This window comes from Mugil cephalus, chromosome 19 (genome assembly GCF_022458985.1).
Source record: "Mugil cephalus isolate CIBA_MC_2020 chromosome 19, CIBA_Mcephalus_1.1, whole genome shotgun sequence".
Taxonomy (NCBI): Eukaryota; Metazoa; Chordata; class Actinopteri; order Mugiliformes; family Mugilidae; genus Mugil; species Mugil cephalus.
This window is the reverse complement of record NC_061788.1, coordinates 7,205,062-7,229,045: the sequence shown is the minus strand read 5'-3', so window position 1 is coordinate 7,229,045 and position 23,984 is coordinate 7,205,062. Positions and strand designations below refer to the sequence as shown.

General features: G+C 42.6%; 3 protein-coding genes across 6 annotated transcripts; 2 read left to right on the top strand and 1 right to left on the bottom strand.

The window, feature by feature from the left end:
* The first annotated feature begins 319 nt into the window (after window positions 1-319).
* hwa (huluwa) lies at window positions 320-4,168 on the top strand. The gene is made up of 3 exons (XM_047570358.1): window positions 320-1,060; window positions 1,752-1,950; window positions 2,864-4,168. The coding sequence occupies exons 1-3, from the start codon at window positions 470-472 to the stop codon at window positions 3,028-3,030; spliced, it is 957 nt and encodes a 318-aa protein (XP_047426314.1). The 5' UTR covers window positions 320-469; the 3' UTR covers window positions 3,031-4,168.
* On the bottom strand, window positions 4,022-8,522 carry atp5fa1 (ATP synthase F1 subunit alpha). The gene is made up of 11 exons (XM_047570357.1): window positions 8,366-8,522; window positions 7,155-7,230; window positions 6,873-7,042; window positions 6,476-6,649; window positions 6,055-6,221; window positions 5,506-5,806; window positions 5,006-5,230; window positions 4,819-4,926; window positions 4,580-4,724; window positions 4,337-4,487; window positions 4,022-4,252 (listed from the first exon to the last, which is right to left on the bottom strand). Exons 1-11 carry the CDS (start codon window positions 8,423-8,425, stop codon window positions 4,174-4,176), a joined length of 1,656 nt encoding a protein of 551 aa, XP_047426313.1. The 5' UTR covers window positions 8,426-8,522; the 3' UTR covers window positions 4,022-4,173.
* A 3,019-nt stretch (window positions 8,523-11,541) lies between these two features.
* On the top strand, window positions 11,542-22,409 carry c19h18orf25 (chromosome 19 C18orf25 homolog). 4 transcript variants are annotated; one of them, XM_047569828.1, is made up of 5 exons: window positions 11,542-11,766; window positions 12,537-13,436; window positions 18,799-18,969; window positions 19,393-19,504; window positions 19,630-22,409. In XM_047569828.1, the coding sequence occupies exons 2-5, from the start codon at window positions 12,602-12,604 to the stop codon at window positions 19,817-19,819; spliced, it is 1,308 nt and encodes a 435-aa protein (XP_047425784.1). In that variant the 5' UTR covers window positions 11,542-11,766; window positions 12,537-12,601; the 3' UTR covers window positions 19,820-22,409. The 4 variants fall into 4 exon arrangements, with proteins under 4 accessions (XP_047425784.1, XP_047425783.1, XP_047425786.1 ...); XM_047569827.1 differs by having other exon boundaries at window positions 12,534-13,436; XM_047569830.1 differs by lacking the exon at window positions 18,799-18,969 and having other exon boundaries at window positions 12,534-13,436.
* The last annotated feature ends 1,575 nt before the right edge of the window (window positions 22,410-23,984 follow it).

Genomic DNA, 23,984 nt, shown 5'->3' with positions numbered 1-23,984 from the left:
ATCCATTGTTCTTTGTGATAAATAAGTGCATTGCCAAAAAGCCTCAATGAACTATGAGTCATTGACGAAATTCAGCTCATCTCTGCAGCGATATGAGTGACCTGCTGCCACCTAGCGGATAGAGGTTGCTACGACAACCTTAATCGTGCTGCAAGCAATAAGACACACCTGTTGATCTGTAATTTATATGGCTGCCGTCTCATCTTTCCACCATCTTTCCACCCTCACTCCAATACTGACAGTATTCCTCTGCCAAGATGGAGGCGAGAGTGAGGAGAGGCGGCGTTTTACGTTTGGTGACCGCACGCACGTTTACAAGAATGATGCTTGACAGTAAAAAATGCTTTCAAACCCAAAGTGATCCACATTGATTGGGACGCCAAACCACCTGTGCGCAGAGAGACACGGTGAAATCTCAACGGAGATCAAGTATTCTCTAAAAGTCGCCCGCTATGTGCTCAGGGATGAAATGTCGCAAATAGGTCAGAACACACCCTCAAATCCGACTGAAGGTTACCCCGTGACAAATCTGACTTTAGTCGTCCTCCTGCTAATCCCCTGTGTGGTCATCCTGCTGCTGTTGAACTGCTTCTTCCTGGGCTACAAGCTGCTGGTCCTGTCAAAGAGGAACAGCAGGCAGAAGCTGGAGGACGCGGAGGAGATGCTTCTGCGGTCCACTCTGCACCGAGTGTCCGACGTGGCCTTCCCCCCGCTGCAGGACGCGAGGAGAGCGTTTATGTCTCTGTCGGATCCCGTCCTGCCGCAGCCGGTCACCTCTTCCAGGGCTTCGTCCAGGGAGAGGGCCGGGGAGGAGGGTCACAGGATCCGACTCCTGAGGCCGGATGGGGCCACCAGATCGGGATCCCTGAGGGCGCCGAGCTCCATCCGGGCCGCGTCCTCTGCGGCTGGTTTCAGCCCCAGGTTCGACCTGCCATCCGACTCACGGACCTGCACCGCCACCAGCAAGGCCAGATGGTGTAAAAGTGCACCGGTTCTGCCGCAGTCCAGCGACTCGGAGGCTGAAATCAGAATAAACCTCGTCCCACCAAACTCTCCTATGGTGAGTGATCAGTAACCAAGTACTGAAGGAGGGCATCATTTTTGGTGATAAACTGTTAAAGATCTGTACAACACCGTGAATGTTAGAACAAAAACATACTGAGAAGCCTTCATGTCAATAAAGCCAGGGTCAAATTCCTAAACTAGAAACTCAAAATATAGATCTAAGCTAAATTCCAGGTGAGATTTTCTCCATTGTTGCATATTTTCACATTAGACTATCAGAAAAAGTTCAATTTTAAATAAAGAAAACTCCTTAAGTCAATTTTGACACGACAATTTTGGATTTTTGAGGGCCCCTCGAGGTCAGGCTCAAAATAAAGGGGTCTTTTTGCTATGAACCATGAATAAAAATCCAAAAATATTTTGGCTTAATACCGTGAAATGCAAAATGTCACGTCTTTCGTTAATTTCTTTTGACTTTATATCACTTTACCATATTATTTAGATTTATTTATAGGCTGTTTTGGCAGTCTTGTCTCTGTCCACTAGATGGTGCTGTTGGCTGTTTTCTGGTGAGGTCAGCAGAGGCCTGATTGTCACAATTTGCTGCATGATTGTAGTGAGATGAGCACTTTTATCTTCAGATCAGATAATACAGTACTTGAACCCTTCCTTTAATTATTGAATAGCAAAAGTCAAGACTTAACTCAAAGTGTGATGCCTGTACATATGTGTCCCCTTGTCCACAGCAGGAGACGGAACTCCTGGGTCACGTTCGCAGGAGCAGCACCTACGAGATGCTGACAGATGTGAACCCAGCTGTTGCAGTGCACGCGTTTGACAAAGTGGACATGGAGTGCGAGTACGCCGGCCCGCCTTCAGAGACGTCCTGCCTGAACACGTCCGCAGTGGGACCTGGACTGGACAGCGACTTCGGAGCCAGTGCAGGTACTTCAGCCTCCTTTAAGCTGCACTGTAATCAATGTAAATCACATTAACGATGGCCCTGCACTAATCTCATACTGGGAGAAGTGCTTTAACTTCCAATAGAAGGTTGATGCAATATGATCTTTCACAAAGACTCTCATCTTTAAGGAAAATGAATGATTCTGCTTTGTGATGATGGCTAATGGTGATCACCGATTACACATGTCACAAACTCTCGAGTTGGAGCTTCTCAAATGTGATGATTTGTGGTTTTCGACTCTTGGTGAGATTAAAAAAAGGATATTTAAGTATATTTTTTCAGAAAAGTTAAGATGGACATTTTTTCTGTTGTTTGAGTTAATGAGCAGATTTACTGCTAATAATAATATTTAGTCGCAGAATGAAATCTGGCAGGTTAATTGCATATAAAGAGTGATTTTGTTCCCCAAGAGTTGTACATCAAACTTTGCTTTTTCAATGAAAAAAAATACATAAAGAGAAATGCATTAATTTGTACAAACCGTTACTGGCACCCTCCGTATATGCAATCTATCTAAAAATGTATTATTCCTAAATGAGATCACCTTGATTCATTCCACTCTGCTCCTTTGTACAGAAATACATAGGGAGATGTAATTATAGTCCAGAAACTGCCAAGAGAACAGACCAAAAAGTTACTCAGTCAGCCAAAATGTTTTATCTAAAAGCTATAAATAAATCTGTCCTGCATAATAAAGTTGCATTCACTGCAGTGTTTGCCAATAAAGACCTAAAAACCTATCGTTTGAGTAGCCTGGAAAGAAGAAGTGGGTATTAAACAGCTTTTTCTTTCTGTGTGCAAACTTTCAACACAACTTAATGTGAATATTTACAGAATAACCTACATACAATATGAATGTAAAGTGGATTCCTTGTGAAATATGATTCCTTGCAGGCGTCTCCCTGCGGATTCTGTCTGCAGACAGCGACGGCCTCTCTAACGGCGTGCTGGCCTCGGCCCTGGAGTGGGATTACTATGACCCCTGCTATGTCAAACAGAATCATGTACCCAAACATAAACACCACAGACCTGCAGTGCACACCAAACAGTACTGGGTGTAATTAGTACTTTTAATGTGTTCATTATTTTATTATTTATTTAATTTAAATAACACATGCATGTTTTCTTTTAGTTTGTCCCACTAGTAATCACTATTCCTTTAACACAAATCTTCTGTTTTCTGATGTTGTCGACTGCACTGTGAACACTCTGCCACTTAACTTGTTCATTGTTTAATATTTCCTCTGCACCTTGACTTCAGTTAGCGTGAAAATGTCTACTGTGCACACTTGACCCGTGTTCATGTTTGTTCTTGTCACTACTTCATGTACTACAGGGCTGTACAATCACATTAATTACACGATTAATTTCACTGCTTAAGATGTTTTGATTCACATTGAACAATAAAGAATATTTTGAATTTAACAAGGTGTCCAAATGTTTTAATACATGTTTAATCTTTCCAGTTAAATGTATTTCAACTTGCCTGTACCCTCATCACATTAAAGCATTTTCTTTGATTTGGGGATGTTAGTTGCTCCTCCTGACCAGCAGAGGGCAGTGTAGTGTGGCTGATTTGATTATTTTTCCATCTTTAAACAGATGAGAAGCAATTAGAATACTGATTAGGCGACTCCATACTTGATTTACAGGCAAAAATTGGTGAGTCACACAAATCTACTTTTCTCCTTGAGATTGAGGAAGCATCTTTGATTCCTGGACATCAGTGTTCAAAGAGTTTAACTAAGGATGCATCAGCTACTGCAACCAAAAACAAGAAAACAATCAAAAATTAAAAACACACTTTTCTTTAGAGTATTGGAAGTTTTAAATAAAGTCTATTCACATCTCTTTTCCTCTAATATTAGCATTAACTAGCTTTGCATTTTTCACTTAGGAGGTATAAGATTCAAAAAAGCTAGCACTTCTATCACTAACAAAGTGTCATTTGAAACTAGCCCAACAGGAAAAGACAATTTAACAGCAGCAGTGCATTATGTGCACTAGTCCCTGTGTGCTAACCAACAGCACATACAAAAAGAGTCAAAGACATTCAGTCGGAATATTTTATTCTCTGTTGAGGGACCATCTGTACATTAAAGATCAAGTGCCACTTGAATTTCTTTTTTCTTTTAAGTTCATAGAAAGTATAACTGACGCTGCACTATGCAAACATGACAACAAGAGGACCAAAAAGTATCACTTTACTCGAAGCTGGAGAGGAAATTCAACACAATCTGCTTGAGCTTAGCATCAGATGCCTCTGAGATTTTGCCGTCAGCCCTGTAACCAAGAACAGATTTGTTATAAATAATTCCCATACATTAAAAATGTTGCTAAAAATTAAAAGATTTCCTTTTAACATACCTAATAGCAGACAGCAGGTCTTGGTGCTGGCTGAGGATGTGCTGCAGGAACGCCTTCTCGAACTTGGTGATCTTGCTTGGCTCCATTTTGTCCAAGTGTCCCCTCACACCTGCATAGATGACTGTGACCTGTTCCTCAATAGCCATGGGAGCTGAAAGATGAAAGTAGAAAGTAAGACGAGAGCGTACACATTATGCTGAAAGTGGTGAAACAAAACAAAACAAAAAAAAAGCCATCACTCACAGTACTGTCCCTGCTTCAGAAGCTCAGTGAGACGAACACCACGGTTCAGAAGCTGCTGAGTGGCAGCATCCAAATCAGAACCAAACTGAGCGAAGGCAGCCACCTCACGGTACTGGGCCAGCTCCAGCTTCATGGTACCAGCCACCTGGTGGATGGAGGACAGGAATTGTTAGTAAGTTGTAATGGAAGATTTTTTTTTTTTTTTTTTTAAGCGTGGTAAGAGCTGGGAGATTACTAACCTGCTTCATGGCCCTGGTCTGGGCAGCAGATCCGACACGTGACACAGACAGGCCAACGTTGATGGCTGGGCGAATACCCTTGTAGAACAGCTCAGTCTCCAAGAAGATCTGGAGGAGAAAAAAAAAACATTTAATAACTGGCCCTAGACTTTAATAAAGATGATGCAACGAGAGGTCACAGGCTCACCTGTCCGTCAGTGATGGAGATGACGTTAGTTGGAATGTAGGCCGACACATCACCAGCCTGTGTCTCGATAACGGGGAGGGCTGTGAGGGAGCCGCCGCCGAAGTTGTCGTTCATCTTGGCAGCTCTCTCCAGCAGACGGGAATGCAAGTAGAAGACGTCTCCTGGGTAGGCCTCACGACCGGGGGGACGACGGAGCAGCAGGGACATCTGACGATAGGCGACAGCCTGCAGGAAAGCAACGAGCACGGTTAGAGTAGAATCTGTATGTAAAGCTGGTGGCTCCCATCGATGTCCCTCAGTTTGTCTCTACACTTTTAGTTCAGTTCATTTTAAACATGGAGGTCTATTAGTGGCCATACAAGGAACTGCAGTTTAACACCTTTTTTAAGTCCTGGAGGTCACCACTTGAGTGGACATCATCTCCAAACTAAACCATTTAAAGCAACTTAGATCCCCAGTGTTGATAAAACCATAAACACATCAAAATAAATGAAACTCGCCTGCTTGGACAGATCGTCGTAGATGATCAGGGCGTGCTTGCCGTTGTCTCTGAAGTACTCTCCCATGGAGCAGCCAGAGTAGGGAGCCAGGTACTGCAGTGGAGCAGCATCAGAGGCGGTGGCAGACACCACGATGGTGTACTTCATGGCATCGGCATCAGTCAGCCTCTTAACCAGCTGAGCCACTGTGGATCTCTTCTGACCGATGGCGACGTAGATGCAGTACAGCTTCTTCTTCTCGTCGGTTCCTTCGTTGAAGCGTTTCTGGTTGATGATCGTGTCGATGGCAATGGCGGTTTTTCTGCAATACAGATTTAAAGACTCAGCGCACTTTTCATACTTCCTTTGTTGCATTCGTCATGGATTTATGTGTTGATAAATCCCTTTTTGCGACACATAATCTTTAGATTTTATCATTTAAACAAATATTTGTCCCACTTGTCTTTAGCGTTAGAACATCTGCTTCAGTAACAGCGCTTCAAAGGCCCTGGAAATGGCATCAGACGCTGCCATGTGCTAAACTATTCTCTTTGAGCAGAGCCCTCTTACCCAGTCTGCCTGTCTCCAATGATGAGCTCACGCTGTCCACGGCCGATGGGGACCAAACTGTCCACAGCTTTGATGCCAGTCTGCATGGGCTCCCTCACAGAGATACGAGGGATGATACCAGGGGCCTTCAGACCCACACGCCTGCGAATCTTGGAGCCAAGGGGGCCCTGTGGAGAGAAGAAAAAGAAAAAATCATTAGTGCTATCAAACAATTATATTAAATATTTAAAATCTCAAGATTTGCTGCTTTTCTTCGTCGTATGTGATTGTAAACCGAGTTTGGTTCAATAAAGAAACTTATAGAGAAAGCTATGGATAAAGAAATAACTGTCCATTGCACTAATTTTTCCACTTGTGATAATACAATATCCTTTGGGGGTGATATAAGAGTAAAAGGAACAATGAGAGACAAACTAGGTACCTTTCCATCGATGGCATTTCCCAGGGCATCGACGACACGGCCCAGGAGCTCTTCACCGACAGGCACGTCCACAATAGCACCTGTTCTTTTGACGATGTCGCCCTCCTTGATCAGCTTGTCATTACCGAACACGACAACACCAACGTTGTCGGGCTCCAAGTTCAGGGACATACCCTAAAATAAGAAAACACACATACAGGAGAATACATGAGAATGGCGCCACCTGCTCTTATCACATAATTATTTTTGACATGTCCCTCTCTTTACTTAAATGATCCTATTGGATCCTATTGCAACGAGTAACTTATATTGGTTCCTTTTCTTTATTAGTTTTCATTCATTTTCCAGTGACCTTTAACTTTAGTAAAAGGCGAGTATGAATAGTTTATATCCTCACCTTCAGACCGGAAGAGAACTCCACCATCTCCTCAGCCTGCACGTTCCTGAGACCGTACACTCTGGCAATACCGTCACCAATGGACAGCACGCGTCCGGTCTCCTCCAAATCAGCGCTGGTATCAGCTCCCATGATCTTCTCCTCCAGAATGGAAGATACCTCGGCAGTGCCTGAAATGTGAGAAATGTGTTTATTAAACAAGGACCACCAGATAAACTCCCTGACATTTGATACCGTGCTGAGTGAAAATGTTTCCAAAGACAAGTTTCCTGAAAAACTGACCTGTTTTCTGCAGCCATGAGCTGCTGGTGTGGAGATTCTTGGCTCCTACACATGCTGCAGCAACATTCTTAGAAACCTATACAACAATGAGAAATGATAAGGAAGTCAGATTAATACTCATTTAGTATGGCCAAGCTGTTTTTAGAGAGGTATTGGCTCCATTTTGTTTTCATTTTAAGGCTTCTGCTGGAATAATTATTTTTAAAAGTTAAGTTTGACTTTAATATACGTGTTTCATGTATTAACATTAGATTTGCATCACAAAGAGGATGAAAAAGAGATGAAAAAATATTTAATTTAATTTAACAATATCAATATCATATACATATATCAATATCAAGGAAAAATAAAGACAAAAATGTTACTAAGAAATTATCTTTCTCACTTGATGCACAATAATATTAAAATTTAACATATTACATTTACAGGTACTGATGTTTACAGTCTCATACATATTAAGTCATTAAGGTATCATTTGCGTTTTCTGTAACAACCACAACAGCTATAAATGTTATTAGACTCTTTCATATAAACATAGCTGTAAAGGTTAAATATTAAGATGGTACTAATCATATGGAGAAAAATTAAGCTAGTACTAATACATACTAATGATATGGAGAAAATTAAGTATGCATGAGCAACCTCCACAAGCAATAATATTGTAAATTAGCAGCCATACTGTCAAACATAGGAAGCGTTTAAACAAAGGGCCCCAGGTCAGTCTATCAGTCGTAGGACAGCCTAAACATTTATTAAACTAAATGCATAAGATGGATACAGAAGTAAAATAAACAATATGTAGATATAATCTGCTTTGTCTCGCGGTATTGTGTTAAAATGAACTGCTAATCCAGCCTGTGAGAGCATTTGCAGTTAAAGCTAGCAACAACCTGACCTTCAGTACCAAATTACACCCGTCATTGCTGCACATTAGCCACGTCCAGTCAACGACAGTTAGCTAACAGTGCAACACAAATGTCGGGTAGTAAATCAATATTTTATCCGTGATTTAATAGGATTTTCTGAACGCGTTTACAACCGTTATCTGAATTAGCAAAGTGAAGGGCCCGGTGTCCTCGGGAGCAAAGACGTGTGTGTGCGCGCACAGTCACCGCACCGCTTTTTTTCTGTGTGTATATGTGAATATATTCCGCTTTTTTTTCGACCGACGTTAACAAAAACCAGCACACAAATAAGTTGGAGTTGCTTACAAAGCCGGCCCTGCGAGGAAGGGTGCGGGCAAGAGCCGCTGCGACGCGAACTGACAGCATGTTGGTGTCCTGGAGGGGTCTGTCCTGCTCCCGGAGCCGAGAGAGAAGGATGGCGGACGCGGCGCGATGGGCGGGGATTAGTGGAAAGGTCACACCGACCCGGAAGTACTTCAAAATACGACTAAAATAAAATAAAATAATTAAAAAAAAAAAAAAAAGATAATTAAACAAATAAATAATATGCACACCGGCTTGCACGTTATTTATTTATTTAATTCATTATCTATTAAATTTTCCCCAAGCCTACACTGGTTTCCTGGCTGTCAGAGTGTGCTTTTATTTTGCAGCTGTTTGAGTTGTTGCGACTGAACTCATCATCAACTCTATCGTGCTCCATGTTGCTGTAGGTCACAGGTGTCAAACATACAGCCTGTCAGAGGGTTTAATATAGTCCGCAGAAAGAATTTGCAAAAAATTACATGTAAGACTGCAATTTTTCCATGAAAAGAAGCGCTCTTCCTCATTTGTTCACTGTTTTATCAAGAGAAGTGCATGGGCAGAGCACAACACTGACACCCAGGAGACAGTAAAACGCCCAAATTGCAATTATGAGAGATCAAATTGGGCTGTATGCAGGCCACAAACTAGGTTTGTAGGTACTTTGCGTGTGTGTATATATAATTTTTAATGAAAGAATAGGCCTATCCAGCAAATCTGGGGTGATAGCTTTAGGGGCGCTTTATGAGAACCAGAATCAGAATCACTTTTTTGGCCACATGTACAATGTACACAGGAATTTCATCTGGGGTAACAGAGCGCTATATAACATTAAATAAAAGTTAACTTAGCGAGAAAAAAAGACTATATACAATTTAGACAAATAATGTAATGTGACTTAACACTGTATTGTTCCACATGGCCTTATAACTGGTAGTATTCATTTCAGCTTAGACTTAGATTTTAATGATCCGGAACAGAAATTATTCAGTCACAGTAGCTTAATTAAACACAAATGAAACACCCTTAAGAACCATGAATAAAAAGAAAGAACAAGGGGGACACACTCTAACTGCAATACACGTGGAAAGATGTTGAGCAGGAAAACTGTTTTCTGTTCATCTATTTTCATGCATTTAGAGAATAGTTCAAGGTTCCTGGGTACAGCTGACAAACACTGAGCCCAAACAAGACTGTTATTTTAAATTATAGTTGCAGTCATTGTCTGCTCAGATTACAAATGCAAATGCAAATGCAGTGTGAAGTGAACAGGTGCTTTAAATTCTCTGTGTTATTCTCTCAGGGCAGATATGACCTGGATCCATCTGCCTTTCAGCATCACCTCCGCTGTGATTCTCCACGCTTTCAGTAAAGCTGTATCCTGCAAAACAAAAAATAACACACACTTGCTGTTCTAATGACTGGCCTCCTAAGCTGTCTGTAATGTCTCTCAAAGATGTTTGTTGTGAAAATTGCACAGAGTTTCAATCAGACAATGGAGAACAGAAAAATTAGCGAGTTAGAGAGTGGCTACATCCAAACTGATATGCTTCTCACTAACATGATCTGTTTCCCTCAGTCTCAGTATCAGTATCAGCAGTCTGAAGGACGGCTTTACAGGAACAAAGATGTTCTCGAAGGACGAGTCAGACTTCACGTGTCCAGAATCACAGCTAAAGACTCTAATTACGGTTGTGATCTGGCGAATTGTGACAGGATCTTAAAGAGATGGCTGTTTGAATCCTCTGGTAGATCTGCAGAATTACTCTAAATGGGGACTCTCTGCATTCAGTCTTTTGCACGTCTGCACTGTTTGTTCTGCTGCTGTTCAGTGGCAAAAATAAGTGTGGCAGGGAACTGATTTGTTTCCACAGAACATTTTGTCTTGAAAGGGCCTCTCACATAGAGGACACTGTGTTCCCCACCACTTCAGCACCACAGTGACATCTGGTGGTTCCTCAAACTCCTCTCAGCTCTTTAAGATTGAAGAACCACAGCAATTTATAGATTTTAACCCGTGAGACCAGTGAGTGAAACACTCTTGAGCATCATCCTCAAAACTGAATAAATAAATAAATAAATAAAATTAAAAAAAAAGTCTCATAAATGTTCACCTATAAGTGATCATCTGAGATACAGATTCTGTATCTAAATCATGAAACCTTGTGATGATACAGTGTGGAACAGCATGACCCTCAGTATATAATATAAATAAATCTATAAATAACAGTCTCAAACTATGATATTAAGATTTCTGATTCTGAATGGTAAAATTTAACTATAAATAAAGACACTAAGTTAAAACTGTAATAGGTTCAAAGTCAGAACTATTCTTGTCAAATATTTATGAAGAACAATGAGATGTGCAATTTGCTTTGAGTTTCTGAATTACATCTTTCTGCTATAGTTTTGCTCCTGTTTCATGATAAGTGTGTCTTTTTTTAATTGTTGCACAAAAAATAAAGACGAGAAGTGTTATAAACCTCAGACTTATGTTCCCGTATTTGCTGCACAGAACACAACCCAAGACTTACCAGTCTTCACCCACGCTGTGCGAAGGAGCTGTGCCGCCAGTCCTCCCTCCCCCCTCTGCTGTCAGACTCTACATACAGGTTAATGTGCAATAATCCTCCTCACCACTACTGTTCTCTATGTGACTACATGTACATACACATATATTTTTATACCTGCTATTTTGCACTGTCTGCATCCTTCCTTCTGAATGGTAGATGTGTGAATATATACATATATTTATAAATATATATATAAGCATACAGATTTTCCTTATTCCATATCCCTGCTACTTACTTATTTGTTTGTTTGTAATATATTTTTTCATATCCTTATATTTTATTCCTTAGTCCACCCATATGTGCACTATGTACACTGCTGAATATCCCTGCTGCCGTTAACAATGAGAAATTCCCCATTGTTGGTTGAAAAAAGCCTTATCTTATATTATCTTAAATTGCACTTATCTTTCTTAAGAAGTTTCCTAGTTTATTTGTCCTTCTGAGCACTAAATCAAATGGAAAAAGCTGGAGCGGTCCTTCCTTATAGGTCATTATGATATCATGTTTAATACCCATCTTGTAGTAACGCCATCCAACCCATAGGGGCGCTCTATACCGTATAAATCAGCCGGAAGTGGCGCACGTAGCTTTGTGAACGACGGCCGATGGAGACATTTTAAAATAAACGCACGGCTAGCGGCTAATGGCTAACAGGGCTCGCGAAGGTGCGAGCAGACTGCGCCAAAACACGTCCAAATTCTTCCAAGTTGCAAAGAAGTAAAGCGCATTCAGCAGTGCGCCGTCCGTGCATCGCAAACCAGAGAGACTGCACGTCGCCGAAGATGTCGAAAAGTCTGACACTGGGAGAAGAAGAATAGAACTAACGCCGCGGTAAGTTGCAACTAGCATTTCCGATTTAAAATGCTAAGTTGGGAGTCGCTTCAGACTGAGGTGACGTTAGCTGTTAGCTACCGACTGTGTTCTGCCTGTTACGCCTCTGGCTGGATAGATACCGCTTCCATTTATAGGATCTTGCGAGGCAGCTGTCCTGCAACCGGGATATTTTTCCATGACTTGTTCTCTTCTCGCCAAGTTTGCGGAGTGTAAGGTTATGACCGATGTTGGCTTCACTGCGCAGCTAGAAGGTTGTGTTAGCCTCAGCTAGCCGCAGACACATTTAACTTAAAGTCATTCATCCTAGCATGAACACACATTATTGCACACATTGAGGTTGAAGTGGTTGGATTTTTTTATGAAATTACACTAATGAGTGAGGTCTTAAAATAGATGAAGGGAACTTTTGATCCGCAGAAAAATGAGAAGTTCTGTTCAAATGTAATGACATATGTTGGTTTTAAAATGTGGCTACACAGTAATTGTAAAATAATAGAAAATATACAAAATAAGTTTGGATCTGTTAGTTAATGGCTTCATCTATTTACTGACCATTAATGATAGTTAAGCCCTTCTGTTTGATGCTAACTGGTTTAATGTACTAATTTAAGATGCAAATGATTTGCAGCTCAGTATTAAAACAGAAAGTTTGACCCATAATCAAAAACTAGATGCTATACTGCTGCTCCCAGATGATCATCTTTGAAATAATAAAACACTTATTTGGAAGGATTGATGTATTTTTATTTTTATTTTTTCATCAGCAGGTGAGTCCCTGTCCAGGCACATTGGTCCATGTTGGTTGGACCTTTGGGCTCTGGGCTCAACTAGCATGAAGATGGCTGATTCAGAGAAGGCAGAAGAATTTGTGGATGTTGAGTGCCCCCCAGAGTGCCTTGATGAAGCACAATCAGCCACGGCGTTTGCCCAAGCAGATCAGGACGAGCACCTGAAGACGGAGACCTCCACTAGTACAAGCTCACCCCCAAGGGAAAAGCAAGAGGACAGTCCCTTTCACACAGAGGGCGAGCAAAGCCTGTCCATGCCATGCCTGATGAAGGAGCTCCGCCGAGACTCCCCAGAGTCCCAGCACGCTTCCCCGGGGAGCGACAAGCCTGCGTCTCATAATGTCTATGAGAGCGATTCGTCAAACCCCTGCATGCTTTCCCCTTCATCCAGCGGCCACCTGGCTGACTCGGACACGCTCTCCTCAGGGGAAGAAGGTGCCGCTCCCCCCGCGGAAGGAGAGGAGGAGGGCGCCGCGGAAGGCGGAAATGATCCCGGGCAGGCGACAGGAAAGCAAGCGTCTGCCGCGGCTTCAGGGGGGAGAAAGTCCCGACGGTCACGTTCGGAGAGCGAGATGCCTCCGAACGCGATGGCCGCAAAGAAGAACCGCTGCCAGCCCACCGGGGTAGCAGCGGGGGGCCAGGAGAAACAAACCAACGGCAAGATGGCAAAAGTGAAAGGTCATCGGAGCCAGAAACACAAGGAACGCATACGCCTGCTGAGGCAGAAGCGAGAGGCGGCAGCACGGAAGAAGTATAACCTGCTGCAGGACAGCAGTACGAGCGACAGCGAGCTCACGTGTGACTCCAGCACCAGCTCCTCCGAGGACGACGACGATGACACTTCAGGAGGTAGCAAGACAATCAAGACAGATATTCCAGGTAATGAGCCAATGTTCACAACACATGCTTATAACACAGTACTACTACCACCACTGTCCAGGGTTATACACCAGCAGATATTCTCAATCACATTGTGGTAGACTACAGGCCTAGAATGTATGACGATATTAATAATAATTAGTCAACCATCACAGAAACAGTTAAGGGCTGTCTGCATGACTTTACATTTTAAGGCAAACAAAACGGTTAGCTCAATATAAAAACATATAGCTGTACAAAAACCTGTTCATATGAAATCAAAACAAGGCCTGCTTTGTTTGTGTTTGTCGATTCAGTCTTTTTTGTCATTTTCTCATTCATCATCTCTGTCCATTCACCTTGTTTTTTAGACACATAGACTGTCATGTTTAGAGGGCTTCTGCCCACTCACCTGTCGTAATACAGCACATGTTTTGTTTGAACTTTGTCTCTTTGTTTGCATGCCGTGGAAAGTCGACATTCTTCAACTCATGGGAGCGATAACACAGTCGCGTTAACCTAACCTATAGTTTGAGTCCTGCAATTCAACAAGTGAACCATTTGTACCATCAGCCTTTGCTGTGAATGGATTCAGTTAGATTGTGATCTCGCTGTCTTAGCCCGAGTTGCGAGGCTCTGCTCAGTTTGTTGTAAAAACATCGTGTTTTGCACAAGTTTAGACTTGAAGTCTTGCCTTTTGTGCCATTATTGAGATTGGTTAAACATATATGCATACTATTCCTGTCTACTGAATGTGTCTAAGTCACTCAACAACTGCTAGGCATTTAGTATGTCTTGCTTTTTGTCCGTATCAAATGTGCTTTTCTATCTATCATACATACACAGGAGGTAGCCAGTCCTTTGGCGCTGCAGTCAGGTGCTTCTCAGTAACTCTAGATTCAGGTAGCTCTTGTGTGGTCCACGAGAACGTGCATAAATCGCAGTATTCACATCTCTGACCAAACATGGCTATATGCTACGTGCCAAACGGAGGCACAGAACAGAATAACGGCAGTAAAAACTAGAATGTATTGTACTGCCCTCATGCACGGCGGCTTAGTTGATGTGGAAATCTCCCGGGTGGGTTGAGATCTCCAGAAGCAGCAGGCTGGTATTTACAGGTCTGCTCCTTCTTTTGAAAGAGAAGGCACTTTGTTTATTTTAGGCTCATTTTTTTTTTTTTTTTTTTTCTTCAATGTGAGCGTGTTTTCTTTTAGATTAGAACCTGTTGAGTTCGGTCTGGTCGGCAGTTTTTCTTTCCCATTGATTTAGCTTGTGGTGTGTCATGGTTTTTGTTTCATAAATGGCTATTTAGAGCTACTGCTGTGTGTCCACATCAGAACCAGTTTCACTAGTTTACAGGCATGACAGAGATTTGATGTCCGATATTAAACCTACCTCATTTTTTTTTTACGAATGTAACGGCTGTTTTGCAGCAAACATAGTCAGTCACATCTGTTCCTCTTGCTCCATAGACATGCAATTAATCTACCTCAGATTGGGTTCGTCTCCTTCAAAGTCTCTCCAGTTAACACATTGTCCAAACCACAGTTGCTGAATGAATCACCCCAGACATCTTTAGGGATCAGTAGTACATGAAATGTCTTCAACCATTTTTACATCCTGCACACAGATTTGAGTGCTTCAACTGCATGATGTAGTCCATCAGCATGAAAGAGTCGATCTGCACGTAACCAAAAAAAAAAAAAAAAACAAACTGTCATTTTCTCTTTAATACAAAAGTCCACCTCCGAAGCATGAAAGTGCTACTGTATTTTCTTATGGCTTGGCCTCAATGTCTTTAAAGCTGGCTTCAGACGTGCATCGGAGAGATCCAGAGTGGGAGCCCAGATTCATGGGCTGCTGGACACCGGCTCGTGGGACAGGAATGGCATCGGCAGTGTTCTGGAGGAGGCCATGACTCGCTTTGCTGTGATGCAGCGTCAGACAGAGGAGCGCTTCCGCGTCTGGATGGAAAAGCTTGCACACCTCGACTCGGACAACGATTCATCCAAACGCTCAAGTGACGCCCAGGAGGGGCAGCAGCACCCCTCCCAGGGGGGCCGGCCTTCCCCCCCCAGTTCCTTTTTGCCCTCGTCAGAGTCTGCAGAGACCATGGCTGCCTACATGTTAGCGCGGGAGAACAACAGCCTCGCCCCCACCCCTATAAACAACAACAACAACATCCTCCCTGAAGTTGTCACTCAAAATGGAAATCTAGCTGTTCCAGACCCCGGTCTCTTGAATGTTTAGATTTCACTTCTGATCTCACCAGGCGTAGAGCTAGTTGATGCAGAAAGCATAGGCGGTGGGGACTTGTAGGTCAACGATATGAGGAACAGATACACCATTAGCAGCAGCCTGTCCTGAGCTGGTCATTTGAACTCTGTACAGACCCGAGGCTCAGTGCGTCTGCTGACACTGAATCACTGTGAGATTTTAATTCCACTCACCTGTTTGATTTCTGCAGCATCTGCGACACGGACACAGAGCATAACTTAATAGACTTTTGAGTCAGGGCTCTTATTGTATTGCTTATTGTATGGCCTGTTTGTATTATTTTTTTTTGTTGTTTTTTTGTTGTTTACCAGCTGTGCACATACACCTGCAAAGTAGCTGATTATTTCATTCATACAGAGTGTGCATTACAGCACCTGGGCCGCCATCAGTACAGAGCTGGGTGGGGTGCTGCTGCTTAATAGCATGTGCCTTGTCATTCTGAACTCATGCTGGGAACGACAGATGAAGCATTATAGCGCTACTTCTTTTAGGAATCAGGTTGAACACTACACGTTACCCCGTCTTTCCTCTGAGCTGCCTGTAAATAGTTCAGGGAGATCTCGTTTATTTTGGTGGCATAGCTTTACTAACGGCAGAACATTTTAAACACAGATTTGTCTATAAATATAAAGGCAATATACTAATCCACAGGTTTTCTTGCTTTTTAAAAATTTACAAATTTAGATTAGACGTGTTTTTCTTTTATAAATATCGGCCTTTCTGTTACATTTGCTGCTATTGCTGCCTTTGTGCGGCAACAAGAAACTAGTGAGGGAGCAAGGACAAAGCTCCCAGTGCTTATTTTTAGTAGCCTGTGTATAATAATATTATTATTATTATGGATATAAGATCCAGCATGGCTTCCTTTGTTAATTGAACCTTTGTTAACCTCCTGATTGGTCTGCTGACTACCAACCAGAGGGCTTCTACCTTTTGTTAAGCGCCGACTTCCTGTGCTACTGTTGCTAGGTTAAACAAACAAAAAGCAATGCAGGGGTTCGTTCCCATTGAAAAGCTGTAATAAAGGAGTCTAGCGATAACAGCCTGCTACCGTTGGCAACCATGCTTTCATTGGGGGAGAAAAAACGAAAGTGTTTTCACCAGTTTTCAGGTTTTATGCATCTTCATGTCCTCCACTGCACCTACACTTGCAGACTGCACGATGATGATGAGTTGTAACTCTACAGGTTGCTATTGTCTAACCTAGCAGCGGTAGCGCGAGGCGTATGTTACTGGACTCAACGAAGCGCAGGAGCCGCCTGGCTGGTGGTCAGGAGGCCGACAAAAGTGTCAGTTGCGATGACAAGCGCCTCAAATCTTCACTCACTTAATATTCGTGTTTTTTTTTTTGTTGTTGTTGTTTTTTTTGTTGTTGCACTGCTCTGCCAGCTTGTCGGCCCGTGTCTCCACGAGGCACCGCGCGTTCGCAGCTTGACTTTAAAAGAAGAAAAAAAACAAAAACAGCCATCAAACTAAGATACACAGCAGTGATAGAGCTGCAGTACGGTGCATGGCGATGTTTACTGATTTTCTTAAAAAGATGGACTGATCTGGGTGATCAAGTGGCCTTCTCTGGTTCAGATCCTGTGGTCTTTGTAGAGAGGAAGTGGGTGGTGGGAGGAGGACTCCTCCTCCTCCTCCTCCTCCTCCTCCTCCTCCTAAACTCTCTCCTCACTGATATGGATGACCGCTAGCATCACATTTGCTAACACTATCACAGATATCATTGAAGGAATCTCTGGCCTAATCATATTTCTAGTTAGGATGTTAAAAAGGTGTTTTCTGTATGTGTATATGTAGCCCTATGACTGTCAGTTTTACAGGATTTAAAGCTGGATGTCCCCCCCCCCCCCCACCCCCACCCCACCCCGACCCACCCCCACCTGTTTGCATGTGATTATATTAGTATATAGAATGTGCAAGGCCAAATTAGTTCTCATCAGCAGCATGTGTGCAAGGTAAACCTTCGCTGATGCTGATAAACGGTGACTGGCAGGACATTTGATCTGTTTTATTTTACTTCCGGCCTAGAGGTTTTGTTTTAAACTGTGTGAATATTGTTGTTTTTTTTTGTTTGTTTGTTTCATGGTGCATTTTTTTGCCATTTTTGTTTTAAACGAATCAGCCATCCCGTGACGGAAATTACCTTTAAATCCACTGTAAAGAGAGCCTGGTGCATACAATCAAAACAGTGCATTAAACGCAACACTAAGGACAGTCCATTGTTTACCAAAGAGGCTATCCTGGTTTACATTAGTCCTTTTTCTATCTTTAATACATGGCCTTTAACACTGGCAAGTGCTGGGTTTCTCTGGTAACTGCTTATTTCAGCCCAATCAGCTATTCATAGGCAGTGTTCTCTCATAGTACACGGCGTCCAGACAAACCCCCTCACACACACCCACAGATATGTCTGGATAGCAGTGTGTGTTTGTGTTTGTTTGTGTGTGTGCGCGTGCGTGTGTGTGTGTATGTGTGTCTCTCTTTCTCCCAGGGACTCCTTTTACAGGGTAGAACAAAGATACGCGTTCCCGCTCTTCCACAGTTAACTCTTCTGTTGTTTGGCTTTTTATTACCCCCCTCCTCTCTACTCCCCCCTCCACCTCCACCACCACCACCACCACCACCGCCACACACACACTGCGTTTCATTCACTGAGTAATATTATTTTCAAGTGCTTTTTTTGTAATGACCGTATTTTAGTGTAGTTTTTATGTGAATGGCTGTTATTTTAAAAGCAATAAATGGAAAGGAAAAAAAAATTAAATCTGCTGCAAAATCTTCATTAACGCACCACGAACGCGTCATTAGTGCAGAATTAAAAAAAAAAAAAAAAAAACTGATGATAACGCTCGCAGTCAACGGTGCCACTAAGCGGATTACACCCAAAATGTTTTGGCTTCACGCGTAATGTAAACTTGTGCTTCTGGGAAAAAAAACGGGAGGTGCTTCCTTGTGTGTGTGTGTGTGTGTGTGTGTGTATATTGTGGATGCCGGAACTAGAAGGACTGTGGATGCAGTGTCCAGCCTCTGTTCCGAAACAGACTCCCACTATTTCCCAGGCATGATTTGAATAATGAAGTGTTCTCTTTGTTTTCTGCAGACGGGCCTCCAGTAGTGGGTCACTATGATATTTCAGACACTGATTCTAACCAGGAGAGTATGAGTGTGGAGACAGTCCGGCCCACGGTGATAAAGCATGAGCTAAAAACACACAGAGGCCAGGATATGGCAGCTCACTCTGGGTGTATAAGAGCTCTGAGCTCTATCTCAGGTCAGTTACAAACCCGGTGTATATCCAAAACTGATAAATTTCCACTCCTCTCTGTGAAGGCAGGGCATTTAAGGGCACGGCTTGTCGATTTGGTTCCTATTAATCTCGGCAGGACACCTTTTTTGAAGTTCATCCCACACGCCGGTGGCTCGCATCCGGCGCTGCTAAAAAAAAAAAGTCACATAAATTGACCTTTTATCAAACACGAACATAGGGTCTCACTGTGCAGCGTGCCACTCCATGCTATCCAGTTAGCATTTCAAACACAAGTGTCAGATTCACCATTGTGTTTTTTTTTCTTTGTTTTGTCTGTGTCAAAGCAAAGCAGCTGCAGTCTTCACGTGTCAGCGAGGCCTGAAGCTCTCTAACTGCTCCCCGGCCCTCCTCACAATGTGTGACTGTGTCCCTTCTCGTTTGTTTCAGGCCACGCGGAGGCAGAGCTGTCGCACAAGGAGAGTTCTCAACACAAGGGCCAGATTAACATTGCCTCCTCTGACAGTGAGGTGGAGATAGTCGGAGTGCAAGAGAAAGCACGGTAAAGACTCTCGGAGGGGGAAGCTAAATGTGAAAGTTGATTCTTGAATTCAGCCTTTTGTTTTTTCTTTATTTATTTTTCTTTCTTTTCTTTCTTTCTTTTTGTTTGTTTTTTGTTTGTCACAGATGCGCCCATCCTTGCGGAGGGGTGATAAAGAGTCTGTCCTCCTGGAAGGGGAACTCAGTGGAGCAGTTAAACAGCACAAATCAATCACAGCTCTGGACTACTGTTTCCCCCCAGCCCAACTGGGTGTCCCCTCCCGAGGTGGTAGACCTCACACTGGACGAGGACGCCGGACACAAATACCTACTTTAAACAACTTGTACACTGAAGACTCCTCATTTCTTCCTCTCACTCCTCCTCCTCCTCCTCCTCATCAATCTCGCTTCGCCTCCGTGTTCGGGCTGAAACCCTCTCTCGAGCGGCGGCCTCGCCTCTAACCACTCGTTGGACTCTTCCCGCTCCGGAGAAACTCGTCGTTTTTAAACTCACCGTTCAAACAATCATGTATCAAAAAGCCATTCTGCTGACCCCAGAATTTAGTCGTGATGAAATGGCACAGCACTTCAGGTGCAGGTGCAGGTGGATTTTTTGTCTGTTAACGATAGCAATATCCTCCCTTTCGTTTTAATACCTCAGTTACACCCCCCCCCCCCCCCCCTCGGTAACGGATGTAGGTAGTCCATTTTGTGTTGTTGTGCGCTTGCAAGCTGTATAGTGAAAAACCTCAAGTTGCTGCTTCGGAGCAGGTCGGTATCACGACATGGCTGTTGACCTGCCTCACTACAGACTGAACGGGATGTTTTCAGACTGGATTTGGCTTTTTTTTCTTTTTTTTTTTTTTTAATCTGCAGTGAAAAGCTGGTACAGTATCCGTTGTACAGCAGACCGTGGATAGATGGCAAAGTTTATTTGTACCTGTCTAAGGTTAATTTTTTATTATTATTATTATTTTTTTTTTTTAAAGGTCTCACCACTGGATTCACATTGAGGTCAGTCTGCGTTGTGTTCGTGTGCGGCGTCTAGCAGCGGTAAAAGCCAGGGTTCTGATCCTGTCAGGGAGGCTTTTGATTGGTCATCAGATGTTTTGGGAAATCGACTCATTCACTTTTTTTTCGCGGAGTTGAATGAGAGAACTGATAAACGCCCATTGGCTTAAGACGGGAAACAGTTGAGCGCCGACCCCTAGCTCTGTCCAAAGGTAACAGAATCCACTTATTACTCTCTCTCCACGCTCAAGCTCATTATCTTAACGTTTCTATCTCGTTTGCTAAATCCGCACGTGAAACCGGTCACGTTCGGTAACTTCCCGGAGGTCGGGTGCACCCGCCGCCTCCGGTCTTTCGTGCTACGCTGCCCGGCCGCTGGCTTTCGCTTCACATCCGGTATATTTTAGTTTTTAAAAGTGGTTACAACCGTGTCATATTTATTAACTCTTCACCGGAACGCAAATAAACATATTTCCCAAAATGTCTTTTGATTTAAATTTCAGTTTCTGTTACAAAAGGTTGCTCTGTGTGTGTCTCTCTCTCTCTGAGGGTAAAAAACAAACGCACTCATCACAAACACTACAATAACACAACTCATTTCCACCCGAGCGTTAATGGAAACAGTTTGAAAGTGACAGTTTTGAATTGTATCGGAAGCTGTGGTTGTTTTTTTGTTTTTTGTCTGCGGAGTCTGAGAGTGTCCCAGGTGGTGGTAGTTATCAGTGAATGTATGACCTTGCAGTTTTTTTTTTGTTTTGTTTAGTTTTTTTGTTTTTCTGGCTGGGTGTACTTATCGTCGGCATGTTCATCCCAAATAGATGCAAACTCCTTTAAAACTCTGGGGACCCCTTTATAATAACCGCGGAAATGTATCTTCCATTGAATACTGCAAAGCAAGATGGCCTGAATGCCTTGAAATGTGCACTATTTTCTTTTACTATGGTATAAAGCTTATTCTTTTACCTTACAGAGCAGTGGATTTTGCTATCTCGACGATAAATATTTTAATAATAGATGTGAATTTAGCACGCGTATAAAAGTGGTTTTAAGTTTAGATGAAACACTTTACTGTATGAACTGTTGTGCCCTGATCCTCAGGGCTTTGCTTTCCCCTCTCTCTCTGCGGTCTTGTTTTCTCTGCTGGTTTTATTAACAACAAACCCGACGACTTCATACACTATTTTAACACTTATATACTTTCCTAAGTGATGCTTGTTAATTATATAAATATTTTAACTTCTGCTGGTCACAGAAAGGGAAAAAAAATCTTAATTATAAGTAACTAAACCAAAGCCTAAATGGAATTTAAGCTTGCTTTATTTCCTCGTGTTCTTATACACCTGTTCCTTAAACAATTTAATTTGGAAGTCAGTGCATATATATATATATATATATATATTTCTTTTCTTTTTTCAAATTCAAGACACCGCTCCTGATATTTTTGTTTTCCATTGGCCAGTTTTTTTCCTTCCACTATATACCACTGTAACTGTAACTCAGACCACTTCTGCTCGCAAAAAAACAACAATAATAATAATAATAACCCATTTGGCTATTGTTCTGTGGGATCCGTCTTATTGCTCATGTCTTTAGTGGTAGAGGAGTTGGTAGGAAACGGGCAGCGATGCTCAACTACGGCTGCACATAGCATGTTTGGTGGCATCTTTTAACCTCAAGTCCGATGTTACCCCCCCTCCCATTACCAGTAATTCAGCCTTGCTCTTCTTCTGTTGTTTTTATTCTGTTTTAACTGTCAGTATTTTAAATTAACTAAACAAAAGAAAGAAAAAAAATGTGTTTATTTTGTTGCTTCTGCGAGTCCCTGACTTCCTTGAAAATAATGTCTGTAGAACAAAAAAAAAGAAAGAAAAAAAGAAACTATTTTAAAATTAAATAAATAGAGCGTTATTTAAAGATCTCTTGTACGGTGATTCATTTTTGTGTTATTGTTTTTGGAGTTTCATGATGTTCTGCAAACCCGTATGTTTATTTATTTTTTTTTCCATCCTTTCAAACATCATATCTTTACAGCTTTAGCCGCCACTCTGAAAATCACTGCCACCGTGCTTAACGAGATGCCTCATTGTCTTCCTTCACCCCGTGGCCAAACAGTCTAGACAACTGCCTCCGCGAAACAATGCCCCTCCACCATCACCCACTGGAGTGGCGTTTCGGGTCAGAGGTCATCCTGCGACACCTGCCGCTAGGGGGACATATGGAGTTCACGTGAAGAGGACAATGAGAGAGTGGAGCAATGCGGTCTATGGGGGCCCTTTCCCCTAAAACCAAAGCCCTTTAGCCAGCTCTTTTCACCCCGAGGCCAGAACATCAGCTGTATGCAAATTCTTCCTCTTCTTCTTTTTTTTTGCAGCGGTGGCCTCGCAGAGCAGCGAATGTGCTGGCTCAGACTCAAAGCAGGCAGATGCCTTTCTAGGGTCTTAAAGTGTCTTTATTTAAAATGGCATTTGTTAACGACGTCTTCAAGCACAACCAGTTAACCGCGAGGATTTATTTTCTGCTTTTTTTTTCTAATAAAGTATAATAAATAGTTATTCATTCGGTTCAACTAGTTCTTATCTGCTGCCTTAGAAATATTCTTCACGCCGCATTGAAACGGAAGATGCCTGAGGAAAGTCAAATGTACTCTTCTCCTACCGTTTATTTAAACGGATTTGTTCATAAAGAGGTGGAATGCCAGATAAAACTGCGTCAATTGTGAGTAAATGGCAGCGACTGCATTAGTGTGACCTGCAGAGCTTGTAAAGCATTATGAAAGGCTCTTTGTGTTTCACCGCAGGCTTAAAGCATTAGATGGTGGGAACTGGAAGACAGGGACATATGGGGCTAAGAGTTCTGTGACCCCCTCAGCCTCTCCGAGCCCATCTGTTCCCTCATCCTTCAGGCTTAACACCGGAGGCGGAGAGAGAGCCTTTCAGGACACGGACCCTTTCTCAGCGATTCTGTTGCGCGGATCAAGAATTATGACGAGAATCTGAATAATAATTTAACGACCTGTAACGTATTATCTTCCCCCCCCGATGGCTATGAGTCAGTGGGAGACGGTTGGGACAAATGATCCGCTCGGTCTCAGAGTGACGATGATGAGCTTAAATTACAATTGAATTTAATCAAATTAGTTTTCTTTACCCCTCCCAACACTTACAGTGGCTTCTGTTGCAATGCTCATGACCAGAAAGGAAATTGTCACAGTTTAGGATTGGATAACAAAACATTTTTTGAGATAAATTAACCTACATACAACGTCCCCCTCAGATGAAGTGAAGTGAAGTGATCTATTTGAGATTGAGAGCTATCAGCTGAAGACATTTTCTACTTTCTATTACCTGTGATTAAGGTAATTTGCTATTGTGTGTTTACTTCAAGGAGGAACTTTAATGTTCAAAAAAATCTGTTGTATCAAACTGAAATATTATACCTTTTTTCCACCTGATGTATTTCACACTGGACACATAAAGGTGTCTCCAACAGCG